This window comes from Aspergillus aculeatinus (assembly GCF_003184765.1).
Source record: "Aspergillus aculeatinus CBS 121060 unplaced genomic scaffold BO66scaffold_1, whole genome shotgun sequence".
NCBI classification, from domain to species: Eukaryota; Fungi; Ascomycota; class Eurotiomycetes; order Eurotiales; family Aspergillaceae; genus Aspergillus; species Aspergillus aculeatinus.
This window is the reverse complement of record NW_020291470.1, coordinates 1307759-1334708: the sequence shown is the minus strand read 5'-3', so window position 1 is coordinate 1334708 and position 26950 is coordinate 1307759. Positions and strand designations below refer to the sequence as shown.

The window sequence follows — 26950 nt, the reverse complement described above, 5'->3', positions numbered from 1 at the left end:
TCGGACTTTTGCTCGCAGCAGACGGCAAAAGGTCTCCAGAGACGCGCATTAGCAGTGCCATGGGCATTCGGATTTCTGACTACGATGTCCTTTACTGTCGTTGAATAGCTATGTTGGTGACGGCTTTGTGCCGTCTCGAAAGTACGCAATGGAACCCTTCCAAGTGCGCCTTAATTGCGTGGATCATTATCAGGCGGCCCCGTCGGATTTCGACCCTCCCCTGCTTTACAGGGATCCGACCTCGGGCAAAAATGATCGGGTCAAAGTCCCTATCATCAGGGTCTTTGGCGCAACGGAGACTGGCCAGAAGGTCTGCGTTCATGTCCATGGCGCATATCCTTATCTCTATGTTCAATATGAAGGCGATCTAGATGAAGAGAAAGGTTTGTCCGCCACAATGGTTTCCTGACCCCGAGTATCCCCATGGCTAAGTGGCACTGTAGTAAGTGCCGCGACCAAACATCTCCATCTCTCTATCGACCGCGCACTAGCAGTGAGCTATAATCGAAACCCCAACGATAAGAAATTCGCCTTCGTCGCGCATATCACCTTGGTCAAGGGCGTGCCTTTCTACGGCTACCATGTTGGCTACAAGTTCTACTTCAAGGTTTACTTGACAAACCCGATCTACATGACCCGACTGGCCGATCTGCTGCTCCAGGGTGCGGTATTGAAACGACCTGTCCAGCCGTACGAGAGTCACCTGCAATATATCCCTCAGTGGATGTGCGATTACAGTTTGTACGGGTGCGCTTATATGAAGTGTAGCAACGTCAAGTTTCGAATGCCCGTGCCCGAATATCTCGAGCTCACTAATTCGTCTCACCGCTGGCATGATCGTTCGATACGCCCTGAAGACTTGTCGGATTCCTCAGTCCTCCCCAAACAGAGCTACTGCCCGCTGGAAGTCGATATCTGCGTTCAGGACATCATGAACCGCTCTGACGTCAGTGAAAGGTCTATTCACCACGACTTTACCGAGTACTTGAAGCCGATGTCTTCCGATCAGCGACTGGTTCCGAGTATGGCTGGCCTTTGGCAGGACGAAGAGCGCAGACGGAAGAAACGTCTCGGACTTGAGCCAGGCAGCAGTCCGTTTGTCGCCGAGGAGCTAGTTTCCTTATCGGTCGATCCGAGGAATACCTCGCAAGGTGGCTGGATCCACGAGGAAGAGTACAGGGAGATGACAATGCACACGATCAACGAGGAAAAGAGCCACTACAATGGCGCTGATGTTAGCTTTGACAATTTCCTAACAGAAAACCCCTTCGCAAAGAATGTAAAGACCGCGCTCCAGAGCGTCGAGGATTTCTATCCTGGCAAGGAAGAGCTCACCAGAATCGAATTTCGTAGTGATAATGACTTGCAGCTGCCAGAGGAGTCCGATGTCGGTATCGGCGAGGAGGCATTTGTTCCTGCCAGATCGGATGAGGAGTCGTACAATTCGGAAGAGGATGACATTTCGAGCCTGTTGCATGGCGAGACACATGAAGAAGGAATCAACACTTCAGAAGATTATTGGGCTGATGGCTTATTTGATGTCGCTTCCCACAGCATCTTTGATGATGAACCAGATCCTGGAGTCTCTGACCCAGATCATGATGTTGATTCTCAGGCAGAGTTTCTCGATCCGGAACACTCGGAGATCTTTGAACATACTACATCAGCGCATACCGACGGCTTGGAGGCTGAGCAAGACATTCTAGATGGCAAAACCCAAAGGAATAAACGCTTTTCGGATCACTATTCAAGCCGCGAACGTCCCCACAAACGTCAACGATTCTTCGAAGATGCTCTATCGCAACAGTTAGAAAGCCCGACAAAGCAGGTCTTGCGGCAGCATGCGGCCCATTTTCAGATCGACAGCTCAGATACTGAAGACATGCTAGACGAGCTATATGAGTTTGTGGAACATTTGCCGTCGCAGGAGAAATCGTCACAATCTACCATCCGCCCAAGCAAGGCACAGAGCAGGAGGATAAGCTTCCCTGTTGTGAAAGATCCCAATGACCCTATGACCGTCTTGCGATTTAGTCAGGACAGTAGCCTCTCTTCCAAAGATTTGAGGGAAGTTGACGGCGTCAATGTGTCCGAGTCTAATGAAAACATCTCTTTCAAAACCAGTTTCAACGAATCATCATCGCAACTGCAGTCATCGGCTACTGAGACTAGGCCTGACCATGCAAATGCCCATTCAGATACCCAGGCCTCGGAGATAATGAACAGCATCTATGGCAGCTTCAATATACCCATGCAAACTCGTATTGGCTTATGGCGAAGAGCCTGTCCCAGCTCGAGCGAAGTCTCCTCAACCCTGTGTCATTTTGGATATCCATCTACTATCTACCAGAAAGCCCATTACAGTAACGAGAACGATGTGCCCGACCGGCCAAGGGATTATGCAGGGAGAGAGTTCCGTTTGGAAGGAGTTTGTATACATTTTCTTCCCAGATTTGATCCTCTAGGACGGTCTGTGGCGATGCTAGGCGACGATAATGCTGTGTCAAAAGACAAACGCTCCCAGGAGAAGACTGATCAACTGCTGCGCGAATCGTGCACCTTGAGAGAGTGGGAGTTTGCCCCTGTACCGCCCAGTCGCTCAGAGGTCATAGAGTGGTTTGAGAAAGTCGAAGAAGAGGCCAAGAAAGACCTGGCAAAACCGCAAGCCTTCCCACGCGAGCGAGTCCAAGCGAACGTCATGTCGCAGATCGAAGGTCCTACGCAAAAGAACGATTATGGTTTCAAATACTCCCAAAAAGGCAAATCCACCAGCGTGGAGCATCAAACGCAGTATATGAGCATGATGAGTCTAGAAGTACATGTGAACACTCGCGGAGAGCTGGCACCAAACCCCGAGGAAGATGAGATTAGCTGCGTTTTCTGGTGCTTGAACTCGGGCGACGAAGATGTTGACGCCAACGGTACTTTGCCGGGTGTTCATGTGGGGATGATTTCCCAGAGCGAAGAGGATAGGCCTGATGCGAAGCTCTCTAAGGCCCTGAGGATCGAATGGGACCATGAACCGTCGGAACTTGATTTGATCAACCGAGTTGTGGACATTGTCCGGTATCATGATCCAGATCTCATCACGGGCTACGAGGTCCACAACAGCTCCTGGGGCTATATCATTGAGCGAGCTAGGAAGAAGTACGACTTCGACATCTGCGACGAGCTGTCCCGCGTCATATCACAAGCCCATGGAAGATTTGGCAAGGATGCTGATCGATGGGGGTTCAACCACACGTCTTCAATCCGGGTCACGGGGAGACACATGATCAACATATGGCGAGCGATGAGGAGCGAGCTCAACCTATTGCAGTATACCATGGAGAATGTCGTTTTCCATCTGCTACACCGCCGGATCCCACACTACTCCTTCCGGGATCTAACAGCGTGGTATCAGAGTGGGAAACCGCGTGACTTGATGAAAGTGGTCGATTACTTTGTCTCGCGGGTTCAGATGGACCTTGAGATACTGGACTCCAACGAACTCATCGCCAGGACTAGTGAGCAAGCACGGCTCCTGGGCATTGACTTCTTCTCTGTGTTCTCACGAGGCTCGCAGTTCAAAGTCGAGTCCCTCATGTTCCGCATTGCCAAGGCAGAGAACTTCATGCTCGTGTCGCCCAGTAGGAAGCAAGTCGGTCAACAAAACGCCCTCGAATGCCTCCCGTTGGTCATGGAACCGCAGAGTGATTTCTACACTAGCCCGCTCATCGTACTTGATTTCCAGTCGCTCTACCCCAGCATCATGATTGCATACAACTACTGCTACTCCACATTCCTCGGTCGCGCACGGCAATGGCGAGGCCGCAACAAGATGGGATTCATGGACTACGAACGGCAGCCACAGCTGCTGGAACTCCTCAAGGACAAGATCAACATCGCACCCAACGGCATGATCTACGCCAAGCCGGAAGTGCGCAAGTCCCTCCTGGCGCGCATGCTGGCCGAAATCCTGGAGACGCGGGTCATGGTCAAGACGGGGATGAAAGCCGACAAGGACGACAAGACGCTGCAGCGCCTGCTCAACAACCGACAGCTGGCGCTCAAACTCATCGCCAACGTCACGTACGGGTACACGTCGGCGTCCTTCTCGGGACGGATGCCGTGCTCCGAGATCGCGGACAGCATCGTGCAATCGGGCCGCGAGACGCTCGAGAAGGCGATCGCGTTCATCCACTCGGTGGAGCGCTGGGGTGCGGAGGTCGTTTACGGTGACACGGACAGCCTCTTCGTCTACCTGAAGGGCCGGACGCGGGACCAGGCCTTCACGATCGGCGAGGAGATCGCGCAGGCGGTGACGAAGATCAACCCGCACCCGGTGAAGCTCAAGTTCGAGAAGGTCTACCACCCGTGCGTGCTGCTGGCCAAGAAGCGGTACGTGGGGTTCAAGTACGAGCACCGCGACCAGACGGAGCCCGACTTCGACGCCAAGGGCATCGAGACCGTCCGCCGCGACGGCACGCCCGCCGAGCAGAAGATCGAGGAGAAGGCCCTGAAGCTCCTCTTCCGCACCGCCGACCTCAGCCAGGTGAAGGCCTACTTCCAGGCCCAGTGCGCCAAAATCATGCACGGCCGCGTCTCCGTCCAGGACTTCTGCTTCGCGCGCGAGGTCAAGCTCGGCACCTACAGCGACCGCGGCCTCCCGCCCCCCGGCGCCCTGCTCAGCGCCCGCCGCATGGCCGCCGACCCCCGCGCCGAGCCGCAGTACGGCGAGCGCGTCCCCTACCTTGTCGTCGCCGGCGCCCCCGGCAGCCGCCTCATCGACCGCTGCGTCGCCCCGGAGACCCTCCTCCACGACGCCACCCTCGACCTCGACGCCGACTACTACATCACCAAGAACCTGATCCCCCCGCTCGAACGCATCTTCAACCTCGTCGGCGCCAACGTCCGCCAGTGGTACGACGAGATGCCCAAGGTCCAGCGCATCCGCCGGCTTCCCGATCTGAGCCATCTAGCCGCCACCGGCGGGAGCGCTCTTCTACCAAGCAACAACAACAGCAACAACAACAACAACCCCCGCACCGGCCTGCGCAAAACCCTCGAATCCTACCTCAAATCCTCCACCTGTCTAGTGTGCAAGTCCAAGCTCGAGCCCGCCGAAGCCGCAGCAACAGCAACAGGAGCCTCGGCCTCCCCGCTCTGCGCCGAGTGTCTGCGGCGCCCTCATCTCCCGTTGTTCGATCTGGTGGGCCGGCAACGGCAGGCGGAGAGGAAGGTGACGGAGCTGGAGCGCATCTGCCGGTCGTGCATGGGCGTCTCGTTCGGGGAGGAGGTGCGCTGCGACAGTAAGGATTGCCCCGTGTTCTATTCGCGCACCCGGGCCGTGGCCGGTTGGCGACATACCCAGGCGGCGCTGGATCCCGTGATTCGCTTGCTGCAGGATACCACGGAGAGTGCTCTGGATTGGTGATTTTGGAGGCGGGATGGGAAAATTCTAGGGGCTGTTGGTAGTCTTTTTTCCTTTTTTTCTCTCGCTTTTTTAAATTGCTCTGCATATTGTATCGCTTGCATCTTGGACACTTGGTGGTGTTATGGGTTGTTTATACTACACTACAGTCTCTTGAGAGGAGTACACGGGGGCCATTGATGGTGAGATCGGGGTTTTTTGGGCCACTAGCGGGTTTGGAATATGGGGTCGCATTTTATATCCTTTGATCTGAATTCTTGATGCTGGGGAGATTACTAAACTTTGGAAAGACAATAAATACCTGGAAAAAAGGATTACACGACTACTCCATAGTTCATCCCGCCTGCCCGCCCTCCCGGAACCACGAAATAGAGCGGAATGAAGAGTCTGGAGGAAAAGTGCTGAACCAGCAAGACAGAGGAAAGAAAAGAGAAACCAGGCGCCCCCTTCGCAGTCTACAGACCCTTCAAACCCATTCATGCGCGTCACTAATTGATGTCTCCCTCCTCCCCCCTCCCTCCCCTGACCAGACCTAGAAAAGACCGAGCAGCGCATTGAGCTTATCAACCGTGGTCGGCCCCAGATTCTCCTCTTCAACGAGGTCAAGACACTCGGATCTAGTGTCAGATTCCACCTTTGTATTCTCATCATGCTTGCCAGGTTCGAGCTTCATGTTGGCCACGGTGTCATAAATTTCAAGCAGGTTTGCTGTCAAGTCTGGTGACGCCGTGGTAGGCAGGCCAGAAAGCTTGGGAGTATCCGAGAGGCCGAAATCGAGAAGGTCTTCAAGCGACTGGAGCTTTTCGATCTTGCTTTTGGCGATGTTGGGGATCTGACGAGGATGGGATGATCTAGAGACAGTCTCACCCTCAAATAGGCCAAACGGATCCTCCAGGACATCTTCCGTTTCGCTGGTGTCTGCTTGGACCACAACCTCAGAAACTTCGGTGGCCGACTGTTTCTCTTCCTGCTCGAGGTATTCGGGTTCTTCGTAGAGGCCTTTTGTAATTTTGCCGAGAACATGGGGAAAGATCCACGGAAAGCTGATCAGCGGCCATTGACTCATATCAGGCTTCTTCTGTGAGGATTCTCCACCGTCTTCTGGATGAGAATGTTCGCGGTGCTTCTTCAGGGCAGCGGTCATCTCCGAATGCGTGACGCGGTACATGGCAAGCGCTAGAGGTGCCAGCTGCTCGAAGTTGCGGCCACCAACTTCGGCATAGCACCTCTTTTTGAAGGTCTCGAGGTGACCCAGGGCGAGGGTTCCAATCTCCTCATGGAACTTGTAGTCTTTACTCATGTTCGCATGGCTGAGAACAAAAGTAGACCAGACTTCGAATTCAGTCTTGATTTCATGTTGAGCCATGATGCGAAGGGTCGCCGTATCATATTCACCCTTGAGATCTTTGGCAAATTGGTAGAGTTTCTCACTTACTTGCAGTTTGCAGTCAAGGATTCGCTTGTCGAAGGGCATCTCAAGACTGGGTGTAAAGTCAACACGTTCCACGGCGTCGTAAAGCTGGCCCAGAATCTTTTTCGAACGATAGATCTTGTCAGGCCCCTTTCCCTTCTTCTCCATGAAATGCGGCCACATGTGAGGCTGGAGATTGCGGGTCATAGCTGCTGGGATCCCAGTCTTGTTGTAATCGACAGCATCCGAGTGCAGTTGCGCTAGTCGCAGACATTTGTCTTCATTGACTCCATTGTCCAGACGATCCGCCCATGCAAGATGTGCGTGTGCGATCATCGGAAGGCAATCGTTCTTCATGTAAGTCACAAAAAACGATGTGATCTCATCAACAGTGACATCGTGATCCAAGTCTGGGGCCTTCTTGCTGGCGTATCTCATAGGTGGACGAAACCAATCCTGGGGCAGTAGATCTTGATCCCAAATGACCAGGTAGTCATCGCCATCAAGGTCTCCACCGGAGCACATGCTGGCGATATCTTGATCACCGGTTTGGGGCAATACAACTACGTCGTGAAGGTTGTGCAACTGCGGGATGTCAACAGCTCTGACCACCCGGATGTCACCGGGGTGAAGGGATGGATTTCGAGCCAGTATGCAGACACCTTTGATGATGGTGTATTTCTCCCCATCTTCACTGCCTTCTGCCTCGGGTTGGGAAATTTGCAAGAAGATTTGGGGTAGCGCTGCCAGCTGTTTTTCGAGGGGCTCATTGTCCTTGGGAATGTTGTTATAGTAAACTCCTCTGAGTATACCAGTCTCATCCATACATCCCAGGAGATTAGCACCTCGCTCAATTACTATTTTTGCTTTCTCTTTCAGGTACTTGAGGTGCCAGGCTCTCCATAAGGCCATCACAGATGTCAGGAATGGCTCCCGAGACTTCATGAACCCGTCGGAAATCATTTCACTGACAGTGAGTGTTTTTTGATTCGGATCGACGTACCTTTTAAGAAGCGAGATTGCCAGAGAATCATTTTCCATGGCTTGATCAAGATTCTGAAGCATGTCCTGAAGCTTATCATGAAATACATTGTCGGGTATACCCAAGGTCGACAGAACGACAATCAATTGTCTGTTAAGCGTAGCGATGCTGAACTGGGACCAACGAATGATCTCCAAGTTGTTATGAATTGCGGTGAATTTGTATTGGCTCTTGCGAATATGAACCTCTTGGGGCTGAGCTTCAGGAGAAACAACGAGCATGCCCTTGCATCCTCCAAGGCGAAACTGAAACGCGGAAGGAGGGTCGCCAGATGGTGTTTTGATCTTCAATTCTGTCATTGCCATTTGTGCAAGAAATCTTGATATTCTTCCGACGCCGTCAGAGAAGACATGGCCATTACGCTCTACGTCATTGATCTTTCGGATCTGCACAGGACAGCCAGCTATCGCCCTGGTGGTTGAAAAGCATTGCCCTAGCCGTGCTGCATGCTTGGCGACGTTGCGTATATGGCTAAAGTGGCCCATCCACTTGCGAATATTGGCAGTTGTGAGGCCCGGCAGCGGGGCAAAGAAGTAAGCGCCGTGTTCACGAAACTGCGAATTTCCGAATGCAAGAAACTCGTAGTGCCTGTCACCGATGACTATGCCATTGGCCAAGGCTCTCTTGATGCGAGTGAAGATCTCGTTCCTTGTGTTATCCATGGTTGAATTAATGCGGCCCAGAAGCTTCTCATCCGTGAACCTTACACGAAGGAATCGATCTGCGTGCTCGACATAACGTCGAATGATCCTGTTTGATATGTCGACTGTGGGTGTGTTGAGGTAGATAGTGGTGGGGGTAATTCTGGCGGAGCGCATATAGCAACAGTAGGGTGGTATTTTCGCGTTTGTCACACCCTTGATAAATTTGAGATTGAAGATTTCTAGAGGATTGTGGTAGACTCGCTTTTGTGTTGCTACGTGCTCTAGAAGCTTCTTGGCTCTGGTATCCTCTAGCTCAGCCAGTCTTGTTGCGAACTCGCGCGTCATAGTGAATTCAGAGAGGTATCCGTTGGAAATGCACACCTCCAACTGATATCGGACGGCAAAAGGAAGATAAACATAATTCGAGTCAGACAGAGACTGCAGTGAGGCCGAGATCTTGGGAGCCTGGCTGTTTGGAGAGGCTTGGGCATCTGTCAAGTCGATCCACTTCCAGATAGGGGGAGTCCTCTCCTTGCTGCCATCAACTTTGATGTCGTAGTCACTCTCTTCCACTCTGATGTTGTAGTCCTTGAGTATCTCACACAGGGTCTGGAATTGCCCCAAGTCCTCGCAACCATCTCGGAAGTTGAACTCGAAAGCTGTCCAACGACCTGTATACCGGACATAGCAAGGGGTCAATAAGTGACAGATCATGGGAAGGCACAATGAAAAAGAGTAAGTATGAGACACAAAAGACAAGAGAATACACAGGAATAGGGAGTGAGAGAAAGAAGGCTTTCAAAGCACTCACCCAAGTCAATGACTGAATGTTGCCTTTGTAGGCTGATGGGGAGGCCAGACAGCCTCCGCGGCTGGTGGACGATCTGAGTTTGTCTATACCAGGTGTCTGCATCCCTCCAATGATGGTCCTCCAGGAATGTCGACCTGATATCATCTATGCGCCGCTGATAGATTGGAGGGGAGTCAAGGATCGTTAGATGTGAGATCGACTTGGTGTCCGCGTTCCGCCTCTGAGCAATTTCATTCAGCTGCACGAAGGGAATTCTAATCTGGTAGTTCTTGTAGGTTTCACGCATGGAGGTCTTCTTATTGGTCGAGTCGAAAATTTGGATCTGAAATTGGACGAGCATAGCTTTGGACCTCATGTCAAGAACTATACAAAGGCCACCGCCGGGCGGATTCTCAACTGTCCGCATTGGTAAAAAGATGTTCTCACCAATCATAACACCAATATCTAGTGAAGCGAGTGGAATTTTCTGAGAAGCAGCATAGGCCCGTGAGATGATGTCAATTGCAGGGGATGTAAGTCTCAAGCATACTTACAATCTCTATTGGATATTGAACGAGGGGATGGGAAGGAGACTGGATGCGGTCGCTCGGTGAATTGAGCTCAGGCTTGACGGAAATGGTGGCCGACCGACCACCAGGCAGATGAATGGTGTAGCTGCCTTGGCTCCAAAAGTCCTTAATGGGAGGCGGTCTGACCCAACATTGGATGAGTGTCAACTTGCAGGTGGATTGCAGTGATGGAGGATTACCTGAAGCGTATCTTCCCTCGCGAGTTTCTTTTCCCCTGAAAGTTCTCGAAGAGATCGATGGAGAAAATGCGCCCTTCGTTTTTAAAAGAATGCCATATGCAAGCTGCATCGACCTCGTCTGGAACTTGATGAAGAAGGATAGCCAGAGAATCGAACGACTTCCATGGAGGCATGAGGTTGGCCACCGCTGTTTTTTGTGGAGGCTGAGCTTGAGCTTGAAGGCCCCCCCTTCTGTTCCTCAAAACAACTGGCTTACCTCGGGTGCTCATCTTGACTCTGGGTGAAGGCCTCTGGAGGAAAGAAGACTGGGGGGTGGAGAGCGAGGGAGAACAGGAAGAGGCATCGAGAGAGGACGAGAAATAGCGAGGACGAGGCGAAGAAGCGGAAGTGGAGTGGGAGGAGGATGAGGGAGAGGAGGAAGTGGAGGAAGTGGAGGAAAGACCCGAGTCAGTTGGCGATGAGTTCTGCCTCACAAGTGTAGTCACACTCGAGTGAAGGATGGCATGAGAACCTTGTGTCGCATCAAGAGGCGAATTCAATGCGAAAGATGAAGGATGCCCCTCCGACGCCTTATCCTGGTTTAGATATCTTGTTCCGGAGAATGCCATTGTGTCGTTGTCCGGTCAAGACAGGATTCATCATATGTTAACTGGAATATGTTCTGCTCTGTCTCTCATGGTGTTCAGGAAAGGAGACTACGAGTACTTAAAAGATATTCATGACAGAAGGCTCTCTGTTTACAGTCATGCAGGTACCCATTCACTGAAAATTCAGTGCTGGGTTCTCTTTGATGGCTGGGCTTGTTAGACTGCAACGCGGACCTTATCCTTGTCTCATTCGTAGGAGAGAGACATAATTGTTGACCTGGATTGAAGAATAGTGGCTACAAGCGCTCGCACATCAAAACTACAGGAGATTTCAACTGCAAACAGTTCAGATCACTATCCAAGAGAGGCGGAACAAAAGCTCCAAGTCACAATCCTTCCCGTAAGCAACATCTAAATCCGAGTGCCAAGGGAGCAACGCCACTATGTCTCAGACGGTGGCGCGTGGTCGTTTGAGTTGGACAAAGACGTGCTTGTAAACAGGAAGTCCTTGGAGAACTCCAAATCCATATCCAAATCGATGTGTTGTAAGTGATTTTCACCCAGCACTCCACGGGGTTGGCTCTGATCGACTGTGTGTCTCACACTTTCACTGCGATGCGATTTAGTACTTTGCTGAGAGGAAGGTTGACTGTTCGGATCCGCGTCTGCCAGAGGCGTCCTCTGTCGATGTTGTTTTGAAGCCGCGGCCTCACGGCCACCCGCATCCACCAGCTGACCGCCATTTACAGTACGAGGTGAGGACAGGTCGGCGTCGGGAAATGCCCTGTCCAGAGATCTTTTCTGGCTTTGATTCCTAGAGGAGGACATCTCGCTCTCAAAACTTGCTCCCGAACGCTCATCGGGCTGAGTCTGAAAGTCCTCCTCTTCCACTTCAACCTGCGTTTGTTGCGGCATCGCCACGGGCTCAGCGGATTCTGCTCTACTGTTAGATCTAGGCCGCCGGTGTTTCTTCGGAGTCATTGACACCTCGGGCTCAGCTTTGAACCCCATAATGTTCATCAGCCGTCCGATGTGTTGCTGGGCCTCAGAGAACTCCCGAGCTTTAGCTGCTCGCTCGTCTTTGAGCTTTCGCGTCTATAATCAGAATTGAATGTTATTGTTAGTGGTGTTTACCGACAAAACAGGTGAATTTGGAGGCGTCATGCTAGCGTGATCGCGGTTTCAGTGTCATACCTTTGTTTCCAAGTATTCAATGCGCTTGTTTTTCTCCTTCGCTTCCGTGGCAGCGATTATAGCAGCTTTGTCTTTGGAAGCACATACACGAGCGTATTTTTCCTTCCATTTATCGTTCTATATATGTGAGTCGAAGTGGAAGAGCTTGCCCGATCAAAGTGCATCATACCTCTACAGCCGCCTTTTTAGTCCGCTCCTCAAAATTAGCACGTTCTCTCCGGTGTTCCTCAATCGCGGTTTGAAGTGCCTCTTGAAGCTTGTCGAATTCTGCATTTCGTTCGTGCAGCTGTGCAATATTAGAGAACGATTCCCATTCGAACAAGATATTGAAAAGCTCACCTTCTCTTGTAACATCTCTGCCTCTCTGCCGGTGTTTTGCTTCTCATCCAAGATTCGCTTCGCTTCCTCTTCTTTGTCAACAACCAGTGTTTGGAAATGATGTAGGCTTTGTCGAAGCACAGCAGCTTCTTGTTCCAAGGAAACAACTTGCTCCAGACATGTGGCTTTATCTTTGGAGACCTCGGCAAGCACATTCCGTAGGTCGTCATACGCTTGCTTTTGCTCGGTGACCTCTTCTTGAAGCGCTTCCAACAGATCATCCTTTTCAGTGATAGAGGCCACTAGGTCCAATTCCCTGGTCCTGGCCTGTTCTCGCTCGCATGTGACAGTCTCTTGAGATTCGCGCCGATGGTCCGCCAATTCCTTCTGTAACGCCTTCAAGTTCGCCGTCAACTCTTCGGCACGCATAGATGCAGCTTCTGACTGATGCTCCAGGCGGAAGATATCCTGGTGTAGATCGTCAATAGTGCCGGAGGACTTAACTAGCTGCGATTGTAGCTCAACGTTCTCTTCTCGCAGTTTTTCCGCTTCCAAAGAGTACTCGTCACGTTCTCTTTCCACTGCTCTGAGGGGGGCTTCGACATTGCCACAGCGCTGCTCAAGGTCATAGCAGATATCTTCAATCGCGCGTATCATAGTCTCTTGACTTGTACGTGAATTCAGCATCAATGTTTCTGTCATCGCTTCCCTCCAATTGGATCTTGAACTTGGCAAATTTTCATGTGATCTAAGTGGCGAGACGATCCTGACACCGTCGTTGGGCTTATTCGTTGAGATTCTGCATCTACGCCTGCAAAGGAACTGCTTGGACTTTTCAGTGAACAGCCGCAAAGTACCGGCTTCGGCAGGATACAGTCCGCTGGCGTCCCATTTGTGGGACAGCGACGCGTATAGGTTGCAAGCAAACAGGTCACAAACTAGCTCATTCTGCAGCTGCGAATGTAAGTCGTAGCATATACTGGACTCATGACATTGTGTTGCAGATGGAGCTCTTGGGAAACTTTCGAGGGGGCGAATCATCGACTTGCTGCATTCACGCAGGATTGTCTCCGAAATGCAGGTGGTGAATAGTTTCGCGTCTGCGTGCTGTAAGCCTGTGACGAGTGACCTCGCTATCTCTAGACTCTGCAAGTCCGATGGATTGCTCGGACGTGATATTTGTAGCGTCGAGAAAGCATAGTCAAGGATCTCCCGTACTGCGGACTCTTTCGAACAAGCCTAGAGCGTATTAGTATTCTTTCTGTGTGCAGTTATGTATTACCTACGGCATTTGCAATTGCTAGTCGTTGCATATACTCGAGGGGAAGCACGCTCAACACAACGGGACTAGTTTCTGACAAGGCCCAGTCGAGAGCAAGTCGAGGTATTTCGGGGGTCAGTGCCGCTGTTGGAAGAATAGAAACGAGGAAGGTAGCACCCTATCGCATGTTAAGTGCTTGAGTTCATGTGCGAAGAGGCCCTGACCTACCAGTATTTGTACGCCGCGATCAATGCCGCTTCTCATCACTTTCTCTCGCAATTTGGCGATCTTGGATGGATTTGCTGCATTCCATGCTTCCTTCTGCTCAGGTTCGACCCTATCACAAATCTGAATAGCTAAGCAAACACTTTCAGCAGCTTGTACTGGCGTCAGTTCACTGCATGAGTCAGAGCAAGCAAGGATCACTCTCAGGACTACAAGATCTATTGTCTTGAGCCCGCGCTTGGGCCCAAAGAAATGGCTAACACTTTGCAACCATAGCGGAGTAGATGATCGGGATTCTTGATTCGATAATTTCCCCTGCAGCGATGCAAGGTTGGCCAAGGTTGCGAGAGAAAGAAGATTGCCCATGTGGTCAGCGAGGTTGCGTAATGTCTTTGTGAGCTCAACCTGGATGCTCGACATGATCTCGGTGGAAATCTCGAGTAAAACTCTGGGAGAGGTTTGTAGGCCATTTGATATACGGTGCAGGGGCAAAATAGTCTCCGAGCACGGATTCTCTGATAATTGACGGATTACCGATGAGAGGAACGCTGTCAAACGCGCTGGGACAAGGAATGCCGGTGGCAGAGGGGAGGACAGAATTGCAATGCATAGAGAAGCATACTGCGCTTATTAGCTTTGGGCTATTCTACCATGTTGCTCGGTCTTGAACATCGCAGATGGCTGAGGAGATGGGCATAGAAAATCGTGATTAGAGGTACCAACCTCGGAACCCTCCTCTGTCGTAGACTTTTCAAGGAATTGGTCAAGAAGATGAGGGTATTGCTGAAGTAAGAAATCACGAAAAGAAACGACGGGCACTGTGATCATCAGGTCTTCCATTCTCAGAATCTCTGCAACCCGGGTATACTTACTGAATGCATTAAGCAAAGATAAAGCAAGGCGGGACCGAGATAGACCTTCAACGAGAAGGTCTACGAGGGCCCCAATCTGGCATGGTTTACAGAACGCCCAATGTCTGATAGAAGCAGGTGATGCATCCTGAATCAATCCATATAGGTCCTGGGTGCTCAGTATAGGTCAGCTGGTGGTCTCGGATTGATATAGATTAGCAGCGTGGAGCTGCGGGGTTTACCTGTAGCGAAGGTGCATATGGGGCCGTAACAAGGCGCTCCACTTCGCGCCCAAGTTGAATGCTCGTAATTTGCTCAGCCATAGCTGGCAGGCCTAATACTCCAACAGAGTCTTCCACGCTTGCTTGGAAGTCGAAACGAGGCCTTAGTTATTGTCTTGGGACATCGATCAACAACTGTGGTCAAGTGGCGGGGGAAGAAAAAGATAAGATGCAGCCGGTTGCCCCGACAATAAGGCGGAAGCCACTCCGCCTGACAATTATACTGTACACTATTGTACTGTAACTTACAATCCTCTTCTAGAATACTGACCCACAAGAGAGAGCTCTTGGAAAACAAGATAAGGATCAATTGAGGAAGAAAATCGAAAACAACAAGACCAAGCCTATTTCCTCGAGATAATACATCATCTAACCAATCGTCAGATCCAGTCCCAAGAACCAGGGTCCCATGTTGTTGAGCCCCTTGGCAGGCACAGCAGTCGGGGTTCTGACCGAAGTCGAGCAATCCCGATTCCCCAACGCTGACCCTAGGATCTTTTGGAACCAAGATGAGGGGAAATGCGAGTGCCGCACGTATGTGCGCTTCTCATCTCCAACGGCTTTTCCATTTGCCCTCGGCTCTTCTTATCTTGATTTCTGTATCATTCTCGGCCGATTTCCGATCTTTGCCAGTCCTCATTATTAGCTCCGATGGCGTTAACCGGGCTGGCTCGCAGATGCACGAAGCTAGGGCACCCCCAAAGAAAACCAGTTTCTCGAAAAGATCTCTCTCTCTCTGCTTTGCGAAGTCATTGCGTCTATAATTGATTGCTCCTGATTTCTTCTCCATTCAAGTCCATCTTCAGTTTTTCTGTCAATCCTCAATTTATACTGTGCATAATGCGGGCTCTCGTTCAATTGCCTCGGGTCTTCCCCGCATCTCCCCGCACGAGGGTGGCCGCCCACTGTCGCCCACCGACTCTTCTTACACAGCACAGAACAGTCCGCTTGCGAAGTGACGTGAGTCCGACCAGTCTCAAGAATAACTCGAGCAAGAATGGGGACTCGGATTCTTCAAGTGACAGCAAGCCTTCGGGCTTTGCCTCCTTGGGCAACACTCTTCTATTATCCGCATTGGCTGCCGGGGCCGGTTACGCATATGCAGTCACTTCTAAGAAGGAACAATCAAGCCAGCCTCAGTACGGGTCAGGGAAGGACTTTACAAAGGTAGGCAGCTATCCTGTTAAGTTCACCAGCATACTACAAGATACATGTAACTGATCGAGTCGGCACACTAGGCTATTGCAGAGCTGCGAGTCGTCCTAGGCGAGGATGCCATCAGCACGGACGAGGACGATCTTCAACGCCATGGATTCTCAGAATGGTCCAGTGTCAATGCAGACCGTCTACCGGTCGCCATCGCCTACCCGAATAACACTGAGGACGTCTCCAAAATCGCTCAGGTATGCCACAAATATCGGATGCCAATGGTTCCTTTTTCCGGCGGTTCCAGTCTCGAGGCCAATTTCTCTGCCCCGCACGGAGGCTTGACTATAGATTTCGCTTCGATGAACAAGATTCTCGAGTTGCATGAATTCGACATGGACGTTGTGGTGCAGCCTTCGATCCAATGGATGGATCTCAACGAGAAGATCAAGGACAGTGGCCTTTTCTTCCCGGTTGACCCCGGCCCATCTGCAATGATTGGTGGGATGGTTGGCACGAATTGCAGTGGAACAAATGCTGTGAGATATGGAACTATGAAAGACTGGGTCATCAACCTCACGGTTGTCCTGGCCGACGGCCGAATTATCAAGACACGTCGCCGTCCACGCAAAACATCGGCAGGGTATAATTTGACGGGACTATTCGTAGGTTCCGAGGGGACACTTGGTATGGTGACTGAGGCTACCCTCAAATTAGCTCCTATCCCAGAGCAGACACGAGTTGGCGTCGTGACCTTCCCGACCGTGCGCGATGCTGCTTCGACCGCCATGCAGCTTATTCGACAAGGTATCCTGGTACAGTGCGTGGAAATCTTGGACGAGGTCCAGATGGACGTCATCAACCGGGCCGGTGGCACCGGACGCACGTGGAAGACGTTGCCCACACTGTTCTTCAAGTTTTCTGGCACGAAGGCAGGGGTCGCTGACAGCATCAACTTAACCACCAAGTTAGCCAAAGGGAACAATGCCAGCTCCTTTGAATTTGCACGAGACGAGCGTGAAGCTCATGACCTGTGGTCTGCGCGGAAGCAATCACTGTGGAGTATGCTGTCGCTAAGGGAAAAGGGGTCTGAGGTATGGTCTACAGACGTTTCGGTGCCCATTTCCAGACTGCCAGATATCATCGGTAAGACCTATCCATGCAACTGCACGTGGGCTTTGCTAATCTGGAACCAGAAATTTCCAAGAAGGAACTAGACAATCTTGGCCTGTTTGCCAGCATTCTCGGGCACATCGGTGATGGGAATTTTCACGCAAGTATTCTGTACGACCGCGGCGATCCCAAGGAGCTGGAGCGAGTGGAGAAGGTTGTGTACGATATGGTCGATCGGGCCCTAGAGATGGAGGGTTCATGCACTGTACGATATAAACCCCCCCCCGGTTGTCTGTTCGATGCACATATGGCTGACTATTGAATAGGGCGAACATGGTGTTGGTCTGGGCAAGAAGGGTTCCTTGAAGAAGGAACTTGGCCCGGACACGATAGATGTTATGCGCTCTATCAAGCAATCACTCGATCCCCATTGGTTACTCAACCCAGGGAAGATCTTTGATTATGAACGTAGGGCATAGAGTGCATTTCCATATGAAAGATTCTCCATTGCATTTCGGATCATTCTCGAAATGTACTGGTACAAGTGGCCATTTCGAAAAAATTGAATGATTATAACATGACCTTAGACTACTGCTAAGTCAGGTTTATCTACTCGAGTACGATGAATCGGTACTAGAATATGTAGATTCCGTCTTTATTCCTGCTTACCTACTCCGTGCCCCTTGAGCATTTTCGTCATCGGCCGTTTTAGTAAGGACCGTTCAGGAACACAACCTCTAGCCAATCAAAACCGAGAGAACTATGCCCGAATACGATGACTAAGCAGGGCTGACTCACCGCGGGGCAAATGGCTCCGGAGCGATATCGCAGTGTCCCGCTCCAACGCCACGGACTTCTCACTCTCTCTAGTCTCTATCCCAAGTGTCAGGAGGTAAGTACTATTGTGCTTTTGTTCAATTGATGTTTTGAGATGTGATTGCTCCAACGAAATCAATCTTCAGCATCCACGACCAGTCCCTGATTAGGTTCAGTGAGACCTTCCATGAGTGGGGTATCGCTTTCAACTTGATCTGCTCGACTGGCTTGCTGCGAGCTGTGAATGATTCGGTCCTATTTCCGGATCTTTTGTGCTGTTTTCCATTGGAATCATCTACATAGTTGCGATCTCACATGAACCCAAGTAACTGACAGCATCAGGATCAATAGTCTGGACTCGCATAATGGCCTCATATCCTAAGAAGAAGTGCGGTAAGAAGGCCTTGGACAAGGAATGTATCTGAAGAGAAAGTTAGTACTGATTCAGGGCAGGTGTCCTCGGAGCCACTGGCTCGGTTGGCCAACGGTTCATCCTCCTGCTTGCCGACCACCCTTTCCTGGAACTGCACGCCGTCGGTGCCTCGGAGCGCTCCGCTGGAAAGGCCTACAAGGATGCTGTGAGATGGAAGCAGACTACGGCTATGTCCGAGAAGCTCAGCAACCTTGTCCTTCGTGATTGCAAGGCCGAGCAGTTCGCCGACTGCGACTTGGTCTTCTCTGGACTCAACAGTGATGTGGCGGGCGATCTCGGTAAGAGGCTATCCATGCAACGTCTCTGGAAACCTATTGACCAAATGCGTCGCAGAAATGGAATTTATCAAGGCCGATATCCCCGTTTTCTCCAATGCTAAGAACTACCGCAAGCATCCCTTGGTCCCGCTCATTGTCCCTACTGTCAACCCTCACCACTTCGACCTCATTCCTCACCAGAGAAAGCACTTTGGCCTGAAGAAGGGCTTCCTGGTCTGCAACTCTAATTGCGCCGTCATCGGCATCGTCATCCCATTCGCCGCGCTCCAGGCCAAGTTCGGTCCTGTTGTCGAAGTGGAAGTCTTTACTGAGCAAGCTCTGTCCGGAGCCGGTTACCCTGGTGTTCCCAGCATGGACATTTTGGACAACGTCATTCCGTTCATCAGCGGCGAGGAGGACAAGCTCGAGAATGAGGCGCAGAAGATTCTGGGTTCTCTGAATGCTGATGCTACTGGTTTCGAAGAGCAAGCCGGCCTCAGAGTAGGCGCGACTTGCACTCGTGTTGGAGTCACTGATGGCCACATGGCATTCGTTTCCCTGCGCTTCAAGAACCGCCCGGCGCCCAGCGCAGAGCAGGTGGTTCAAGCGATGAGAGAATATCAGTCCGAGGCGCAGAAGTTGGGTGCCCCGTCGGCTCCTGCAGAGGCTATCAAGGTTTTCGACGAACCCGATCGGCCCCAACCCAGACTCGACCGCGATATCCACAAGGGATACACCGTTAGTGTCGGACGAGTCCGTGAGGGTCAAGAAGGTGGCTATTTCGATATCCGATTTGCTGCCTTGTCGCACAACACCGTTCTGGGCGCTGCGGGATCGTCTATCCTCAATGCTGAGGTTGCCGTGATTAAGGGCTACATCTAGACATTCTAGATGATAAAAATGTATATAGAGACTTGGGTTAGCTTCTTTCTCTGATAAACAGCTTGAGAACTTAGCAGTCGGTGTCAACAAAGTGACGACCGAAGTAAGTAGATGTCTTGACACGTGAAAGCTGAGTGACCCACTTGCAGTATTACATAATGGGCAAGGCCGGTCCAAGCTAGTCTTTTATCAGCTTAGCGTGAAATGAACCCAATTTCAACGGGGTTAGGGCTCAACCCGCCAGCACCGGACGCTAAGCGAAAATTGAGAGCGCCCTGGATATCAGCAGCTGAAGTCCCTGCCCCAACCGTACTTTCTCTTTCGCGACACTTCGACAACTTAACCGGTTCAAGTCGACAAAGCAGCCAAGATGCCTCGCGGACCGTAAGTCCTGAGCCTCACCACACGAACTGTGACTTTCATGCCACTGCGACCATGTTCGGCGATTTTTTCGAGACTTTTGAGTCGCAGGAGCAGATGGTTGCAAATTCAACTTGGAAGTGAGGATGGAAGAGCTGACTCGATTGATCGTGCAGTAAGAAGCACCAGAAGCGCCTTAGCGCGCCTTCGCACTGGCTCCTGGACAAGATGTCCGGAACCTATGCTCCCAAGGCCTCCCCCGGTCCCCACAAGCTCCGTGACTGCCTGCCCCTGATTGTCTTCATCCGCAACCGGTACGAACCCTCGAGCGACACGACGCGAACTCCGACCCGCCCGGAGGAACAGCGGCTAACAGCGAATATAGTCTCAAGTACGCCTTGAACGGCCGCGAGACCAAGGCCATCATGATGCAGCGTCTGATCAAGGTCGACGGCAAGGTCCGCACCGACCCTACCTACCCTGCTGGCTTCATGGACGTCATCGGCATCGAGAAGACCGGCGAGAACTTCCGCCTGATCTACGACACCAAGGGTCGCTTCACCGTCCACCGCATCCAGGCTGAGGAGGCTGAGTACAAGCTCTGCAAGGTTAAGCGTGTTCAGCTTGGCAAGGGCGGGATCCCATTCTTGGTTACGCACGATGCGAGAACGTGAGTGCATGCTCTCTACAAGTTCCGTGTCATTCAGTCGTTGGACCAAGCTTTGGTTGATCGGCGGAGGACGAAAGAACCGGAACGACGGTTTCTTTACGGGAACATCGTAAGGGACCATATGAATTGAACATTCATGCTAACAAGGCTTATCACAGCATCCGCTACCCCGACCCCGCCATCAAGGTCAACGACACCGTCAAGGTTGACATCACCACTGGCAAGATCGCCGACTTCGTCCGCTTCGACACCGGTGTTGTCTGCATGGTTACCGGTGGTCGTAACATGGGTCGTGTTGGTGTCGTCACCCACCGTGAGCGCCACGACGGAGGTTTCAACATCGTCCACATCAAGGACGCCATTGACAACACCTTCGCTACCCGCGAGTCCAACGTTTTCGTCATTGGCCAGGACAAGCCCTGGATCTCCCTTCCCAAGGGCAAGGGTGTCAAGGTACGTTGCTTTCCCAGCATTCTGGCATGCATGTCAGTTTGAGACTGACCGATTCTCTTTTAGCTCTCCATTGCTGAGGAGCGTGACCGCCGCCGTGCCTACGCCATCGCCAACTAGATGTAGTTCGGTAAGTGTCGTAGGATACAGCAAATCAAAAAGCTTTGAAAAATTCCGCTGGGGAGACGACGTCTTGTCTTGCTTTGTGGGCCTGTATGACGCCGGTTACGATAATATGAAGCGTTATTCAGAATCAAAAAAAGAGAAAGTTCTGTCCACTGGATATTCCACATTGGGCCTGTCCATGCCTACCACATCCTGTAGGCTTAGACGTACCATAGATGCAAAGCAAGGCATTCTCCTAGTGCTTCTTGTCCTCTCACCTAGTCGTATTCTTACTTCATGCTGCCAATAGCGGAGATTCCCAAGTCTCGTAGTCCGCCGTCTTACCCTCCCCGACCCAGATTAGCAATCCAACCCACCCGGGATAGCCTCAACTCGCCGGGATAGCTTAATGGATCAATCACCAGTCCCTTGCTGGTCGGAACCTTGAATTGCGGCCCCATTCCCAAGAAAGTCCACTCATCCGCCGGGCCGTCCCCTTCTGACTAGTGCAATCAATCAATCATAGGATGTCTCCTCTTTTAGTTTTGAGACATCCATTTCCACTCACTCCATGGAGCATTGGAGTCCTGTGGAGAAGTCCCTCCCCCCCCCTTCCCAGCAAGTCCCAACCGGGCCGATGGATTCATGGCTTAAGCTAGTGAGAGTGGATGCAACGCCCTTCCATCGATTTTCTTTCCTAAATTGGCGGACAGGGCAGGCGTTATCGTACCAATCCTACCACGTACTTCTGACTTCCTTTGGCGCACGATGGGTGAGGTCGAAAGTCCAGGTTACCGCTCATATCTAAGCACCAAACACTAAACATCGCATAGGCTTTACCAAGAACGGGGCCTCGGAGTAAATGAAAGAGGAGGCAACTGACTCACTGACTCCGATCTCACATGCGCCCATTCGACGCCCATTCGACCTGTAGAGGTCGCTATATCTGCTAGACCAACGAAGCGGTTTTGTCATCTCAAGGAATAGTTATTCCTCCGCATACTTTTGTAAAGTTGTAATTCCCCCCCTTCTCCCGCGAAGTAAGCCGCTCCACCCACCCATGGACCATACAGGTGAAAGATAACACGTCTACTTCCCCCATCTGCATGCCGATATAGATCCTCCGTCTTCCCTCCAATTCCCTTCTGGCTCTCTAATGCACCCATGAGGGGGACTGCAAGAGGATCGAGCCTAAGAGACCCCGGCTACAGCTGCTACAGCGGCTACAGCTGCTACCACGGTAGTAGGTAGTAACTTACTTCCAGACCATTCAATAATCCTTGCCTCTTGTCCAGGGAAATTTGGGACCGATCAATTTTTTTTCTATCCCGGCTTCCTGCTGTTCTCCTTCCTCCGTCCGATTAGGCCGATTTTCGGTCTTATGGCGTACGAAACATGAGACTCATTGAGCACCGACCACGCAGCCTCGAACACCTGTTGGGCTCAGACGTCTTTCGGTCAAATGACAAGTCATTGTTGTCAGTTGATCTTCGCCCGGTTCTGGGGCACCAATTGTGATTGATATTAGCCAGACGCAGCCGTGTCAGTTATCCAGGTTTTCATAATTGTTGCCCCGACATTGTGGGAGATCAGGTCAGCACTGGCGCTCGGAATCGATCGGGGAAATGACGATTACGATCATTCGCTCAGACCTTGTTGCCTTTCCCTGGTAAGATCGGTTCCTAGGGCTTGTCAGCTTGGGTGGATGTTTTTCCCTGGAATTTTTCATTATTGCTTTCCCCTCTTGCATGCTTTCCTCTTCTTGGGGCGCGCCATCGAGGTTGCCTCTCTACTGGCCCGTCTGTCCGGCCTGGGCAGGATACCGACAGGAGTCGTCCGAATGAGCGAACCGAAGACGACTCACCACCGCCGTTGAGTCGGCGTGCACCCAGCTTGTGCCACTACATTGGTTGGTTGAAAAAGGGTGCTGGCAGGCCCTGCCAAATGGTTGCGGAGAGGCCCCGATTGCGGAGAAGTTACTCAGCATTTCATCTGCTTGTTTGGCAGATGAGCGCAAAGAATTTATATCTACCACTCAGGGTTGGCGGGATGGTGTTTAATACGTAAGCCACTGTCACTGATCTTGACCCCCTTCACACGCTTCAACACGCACACACCCACGCACCACCACCACCACCACCACCACACTTTAACTCCGAGCCAGGTGTCATGCATGCTGCAAGCGATGGACCAATCTGGGTGGACTGCGCAAGCCCAGGATCCGAACAAAGGTCATTACTTCGGCAGGGTCGCAGGCTGTCTTCTCCTCTCGCGCGCTCTGTCTGACTTAATTGATCTATTCTTGTGCTTAGTCATGAGAGGCTAAAAAGGGCATCATGGATGTGATCGATCTCTTTTTTGCTTCTTCTATTTTGATCATAAACTACGGAGTAAGATCCGTGGAAGAGGTTCTCAACAACCGTTGTTCCTTCCCGCAAGTGACGATGGCCCGCATTCCACCAGAAGACTCCGACGTGGTTCAAGAGCATTGTGATTGCTCTTCCAACCGCCGTTGTTCCCGTAGCTTTCATGCTTGTAGCCATGCAGCCATTCACCCACCATGGCTTCCCGGTCTTCAGAGTCTGGACTCAACAAACACCCCAGACTACTCCGTACCTAGTAGACTATCAGCCGGCTTGGTCACTATCCTTAATCTCTATCAGACCTTCTCTACGGAGTAGGGTGAACAGCTCAAGAGACACAGCCCGTCTGGTTGCTGCAGGCAAGGTCACTACGGATGCTAGTGGTCGAATTCGACCATGTTAATGGTCACACAGCCAGGAATCTGGACAGCATCACTTTACGCCTGTCCCCGCAACGAATTTAGACCAGACTAAGTACATAGAGATGGAGAGAGAGAGAGAGAGGGTCTTGTCTCGCCCCCGGAGTTCCCTCGCTGATGAAAGCCGTTCCTTTCCTTATTTACCTTATTTTCCTCTCCATTTTCTATTTCTCAATTGAGTATTTTGTTTCAATTCCCTCTCTCTCGTTTCTCTCTCTCGTTCAATCGGTTGGGCATCTTGGCGACAGAATTTACTGTACCAATTGGGATGACAGTGACCGACTTCTGATATCAGTCCGACCTCGGATAGTAATTCCGTTCACTGAGAGCTCCTCAAATCTATCCATGGCACGACGTGGTCTGAGAGATAGAGAGAGAGAGAGAGAGAGAGCGCGGGACGGTATGACGACCTAGGCCAGGTAGGTAAGGGAGAGGGAGGGAGGCAGGCATTCTGCAGGCTGCAAGCTGCACCCAGTTGCAGCATAAGGACTCGGAAGGCTGATAGTAGAGTTTTCCCGGGATGAGAAGGAGGAATGAGAAGAGGAGAGCAGAGGAGAGGAGAGTGAGGGGGTGGAGTCAAAAGCAAAAAAAGGATTGAGGTGGAGGGTCCAAGCGACAATTGCAAATGGATACATCGCATCGATGCATTCCGATTCAATTGGGACCAGGGTTTCTGAGTTGACGGGCCTCCCGCCCGCGGCACGGCACTTGATCTTCCCTTTCCACTACGGAGCAAGTTGCCACAGTACTGTACATGTAATCTGTAAACACTTTCATAGATAGTCGAGTCTCTCTCAATCTCTTTACTTTCTTTCTCCGTAACAGGATTCAATTCTTCCCCTGCGCCACACTATCAGGAAACCCCACCCGCCGTGGAGATGCACTACTATTCGTTAATTATCATTGTTTTTTTTTTTTTTTTTTTTTTTTTTTTTTTTCTTTGGGTGATTCATCAACATACACCTCAACTCCATACCTAGTTAATATTTTCTTGTCGGGAAAGCCATCCAGTCGCGCATTGGTCTCTTGTTACTCGTACTCAACTCACGCTCGGGTGGATCACCGCATGTCTTTGCCGTTACGTCGACGGTCGCCAACAGCCACGAGCTCCTTCGGTACACCATCCCTAGGGTGATTGGCTTGATACACTGTTCACTTGCTAAGTTTTGTTTCTCTGGGCTTTTGTTGATGATAGTCCCGTCCACGCCATGCTTCGCCCCTTCTTTCCACCCACTCATTTCATTAGTTCACTAGGTACAGTACTTTTTTCTGTACTCTATGTACGTTAGTGAACTTAACTTATTACTGTTTCTCCGACTGTTTACATACTATGTACTTGACACAACGGAGTACTCCGTACTCTGAGCTGCTTCTGCCCAATTCGTGGAAGTCGTCAAAAGTCGCGGTCACACCAATCCCTCTTACGCCTTTGACACCTAGAGTGCTGAATGCAACACATTGAAGGTACCTTGATTAACTCAGACACCCACATCGAAGCATCGAACTCGAACAAGGAAAAGAAGATGGAATGGATGGGTCACCTCAGCTGTGGAAATTCCCTACCGGTAGTTTCAACTTTTGCCCCAGTCCGCCAGCTGGAGTGGTAAAATTTCGGCTTGCCTTCTCCACGATCATCCGCTTGTTCTGGGTATACAGCTATACCCTCGTCGCTGGGCCTCCTCGCCATTCTTTCAAACGGCCTTGAGAGTTGAAGAAAGCAACTTAACAAGGAACAACAAGCCCGATTAAGTTAGGGCCCGCAGTAAGTTAGCAGAGCCTAGTCGCTAAGTTAGCCACTGCTAGCCACTGCTAGCCACTTTCTAGTCCTTCCCCCCCCCCTCTTCCCCGATCCATCATTTGCCTTGGCCCTTGCTACCGACTCTCCAGATGGTGGCAACTAAAGGTGGATTCGTACAGCTCCCATCTGGGTCTTCCCGAGAGATGGTGCCTTATAGGATCATCGACTATCACCGGCATCAGCATGACGGACGAGACGATGGGTTCAGCCCCGTTCCTGGCGTCTGCTGAAGTCTGAAGCAGCCTCTTAGAGGAGAGGCCGCCCGGGGCCGGCTGAATGTCTTCGCCTCACGATCTCGGCCTGATGTATATTTGACCTCATTATTCATTCTCTCGATACACCGCTACAGTGATGAAGGTGATGCTTTCATTCATTCATTCATTCTTTCTTTCTCACACATACTTTCGCTTTCGCCCGTTTACCCTGATGACTGGAGTCTTGGGTGAATCTTCCAGAACCCAACGACTAATGCATGGCCAGATGTTCCATCCCGGCTCCTGACCGCTTCTCCTGCCATTTTCCTTCATCCTGGTTGGTTTTTTTTTCTTTCCCTTTTACCCCATATGCCACCTATTGATCCACCGCCGCCGTTGGCTGACAGCCATTCATTAATGGCTGGTATTATCGGTGGTGCTATTGCCAAACGGACTGGTCTTCGCTCGATGGCCGTTCCGATTCTCATCTGCTCGGCTGATTGTCTTCAGCCCATGTGGGGGTTGTTGCGTCGTCGCATCCGCCCCTAGACTAGATAGAATAGACGCCCTCCCCCAAGACCTAACGGCCCTATCCCAGGTCGCACGCGCTACCTGACCGGCGGTAGTGTGGTTGGAGACGATTCTGGCGGCGACCTGGACTGATTGGCCTGGGAAAGTCAGCTAGACGAGGTCTATTTCACGCCTTCAGCTTGTGGGTGTTGAGGTAATCTCCGTAGCTTCAGCCTAACCTGGCTCCCGGGTCCCAGTGGTTCGGATCAGCACCAGCCATTTTCTATTGAGTACTCTCTTGATTATGATCTAATTTAATGCAGTACTGACCGTCTCCTGCCAGGGATTTTTGGATTCTTGGATTTTTGGACTTTTATCTTACAGGTTCCAAGTTGATTTGATCATTCAAATCATGTCTCTTGTATGTAATGCGCCACTTGCCGCCATCCTTTTCGGCCGTTCGACCGCGTCAAGCAGCAAGATACCGTTCTGAACCCCCGTGAGTTGTCAAACGTGGCAAAGTGAGAAATAAGCAGTTCGCGGCTAGACATTGATTGACCCATCCTCTTCAGAGACCTCGGGGCGAAAAAAGTGGAGGTTGCTATGACTTTTACCTTAAGCTTAGTATCACTAGAGTGATGGTGTGAG

The 26950-nt window shown here is 51.3% G+C and overlaps 6 protein-coding genes across 6 annotated transcripts; 4 read left to right on the top strand and 2 right to left on the bottom strand.

Moving 5' to 3' along the window:
- Window positions 1-6: 6 nt before the first annotated feature.
- BO66DRAFT_416804 (DNA-directed DNA polymerase zeta catalytic subunit REV3) lies at window positions 7-5416 on the top strand (the record flags this gene model as incomplete). The annotated part of the gene is made up of 2 exons (XM_025649627.1): window positions 7-383; window positions 444-5416. Exons 1-2 carry the CDS (start codon window positions 149-151, stop codon window positions 5414-5416), a joined length of 5208 nt encoding a protein of 1735 aa, XP_025509388.1. The 5' UTR covers window positions 7-148.
- Window positions 5417-5945: 529 nt separating this feature from the next.
- BO66DRAFT_407372 (RNA dependent RNA polymerase) lies at window positions 5946-10242 on the bottom strand (the record flags this gene model as incomplete). Its single annotated transcript, XM_025649056.1, has 4 exons — window positions 5946-9181; window positions 9322-9787; window positions 9855-10011; window positions 10070-10242. 4 exons carry the CDS (start codon window positions 10240-10242, stop codon window positions 5946-5948), a joined length of 4032 nt encoding a protein of 1343 aa, XP_025509387.1.
- An 855-nt stretch (window positions 10243-11097) lies between these two features.
- BO66DRAFT_311147 (uncharacterized protein) lies at window positions 11098-14828 on the bottom strand (the record flags this gene model as incomplete). The annotated part of the gene is made up of 8 exons (XM_025643317.1): window positions 11098-11751; window positions 11851-11967; window positions 12061-13407; window positions 13455-13607; window positions 13658-14275; window positions 14378-14472; window positions 14527-14674; window positions 14748-14828. The coding sequence occupies 8 exons, from the start codon at window positions 14826-14828 to the stop codon at window positions 11098-11100; spliced, it is 3213 nt and encodes a 1070-aa protein (XP_025509386.1).
- Window positions 14829-15626: 798 nt separating this feature from the next.
- BO66DRAFT_416802 (FAD-binding oxidoreductase) lies at window positions 15627-17622 on the top strand (the record flags this gene model as incomplete). The annotated part of the gene is made up of 4 exons (XM_025649626.1): window positions 15627-15953; window positions 16025-17078; window positions 17129-17310; window positions 17372-17622. The coding sequence occupies 4 exons, from the start codon at window positions 15627-15629 to the stop codon at window positions 17522-17524; spliced, it is 1716 nt and encodes a 571-aa protein (XP_025509385.1). The 3' UTR covers window positions 17525-17622.
- Window positions 17623-17901: 279 nt separating this feature from the next.
- Window positions 17902-19469, top strand: BO66DRAFT_387430 (aspartate-semialdehyde dehydrogenase family protein). Its single transcript, XM_025646301.1, has 4 exons — window positions 17902-17937; window positions 18204-18254; window positions 18315-18572; window positions 18628-19469. Exons 2-4 carry the CDS (start codon window positions 18227-18229, stop codon window positions 19431-19433), a joined length of 1092 nt encoding a protein of 363 aa, XP_025509384.1. The 5' UTR covers window positions 17902-17937; window positions 18204-18226; the 3' UTR covers window positions 19434-19469.
- A 247-nt stretch (window positions 19470-19716) lies between these two features.
- On the top strand, window positions 19717-21288 carry BO66DRAFT_363514 (40S ribosomal protein eS4). Its single transcript, XM_025645120.1, has 5 exons — window positions 19717-19817; window positions 19970-20107; window positions 20179-20463; window positions 20622-20916; window positions 20980-21288. Exons 1-5 carry the CDS (start codon window positions 19804-19806, stop codon window positions 21031-21033), a joined length of 786 nt encoding a protein of 261 aa, XP_025509383.1. The 5' UTR covers window positions 19717-19803; the 3' UTR covers window positions 21034-21288.
- Window positions 21289-26950: the final 5662 nt, after the last annotated feature.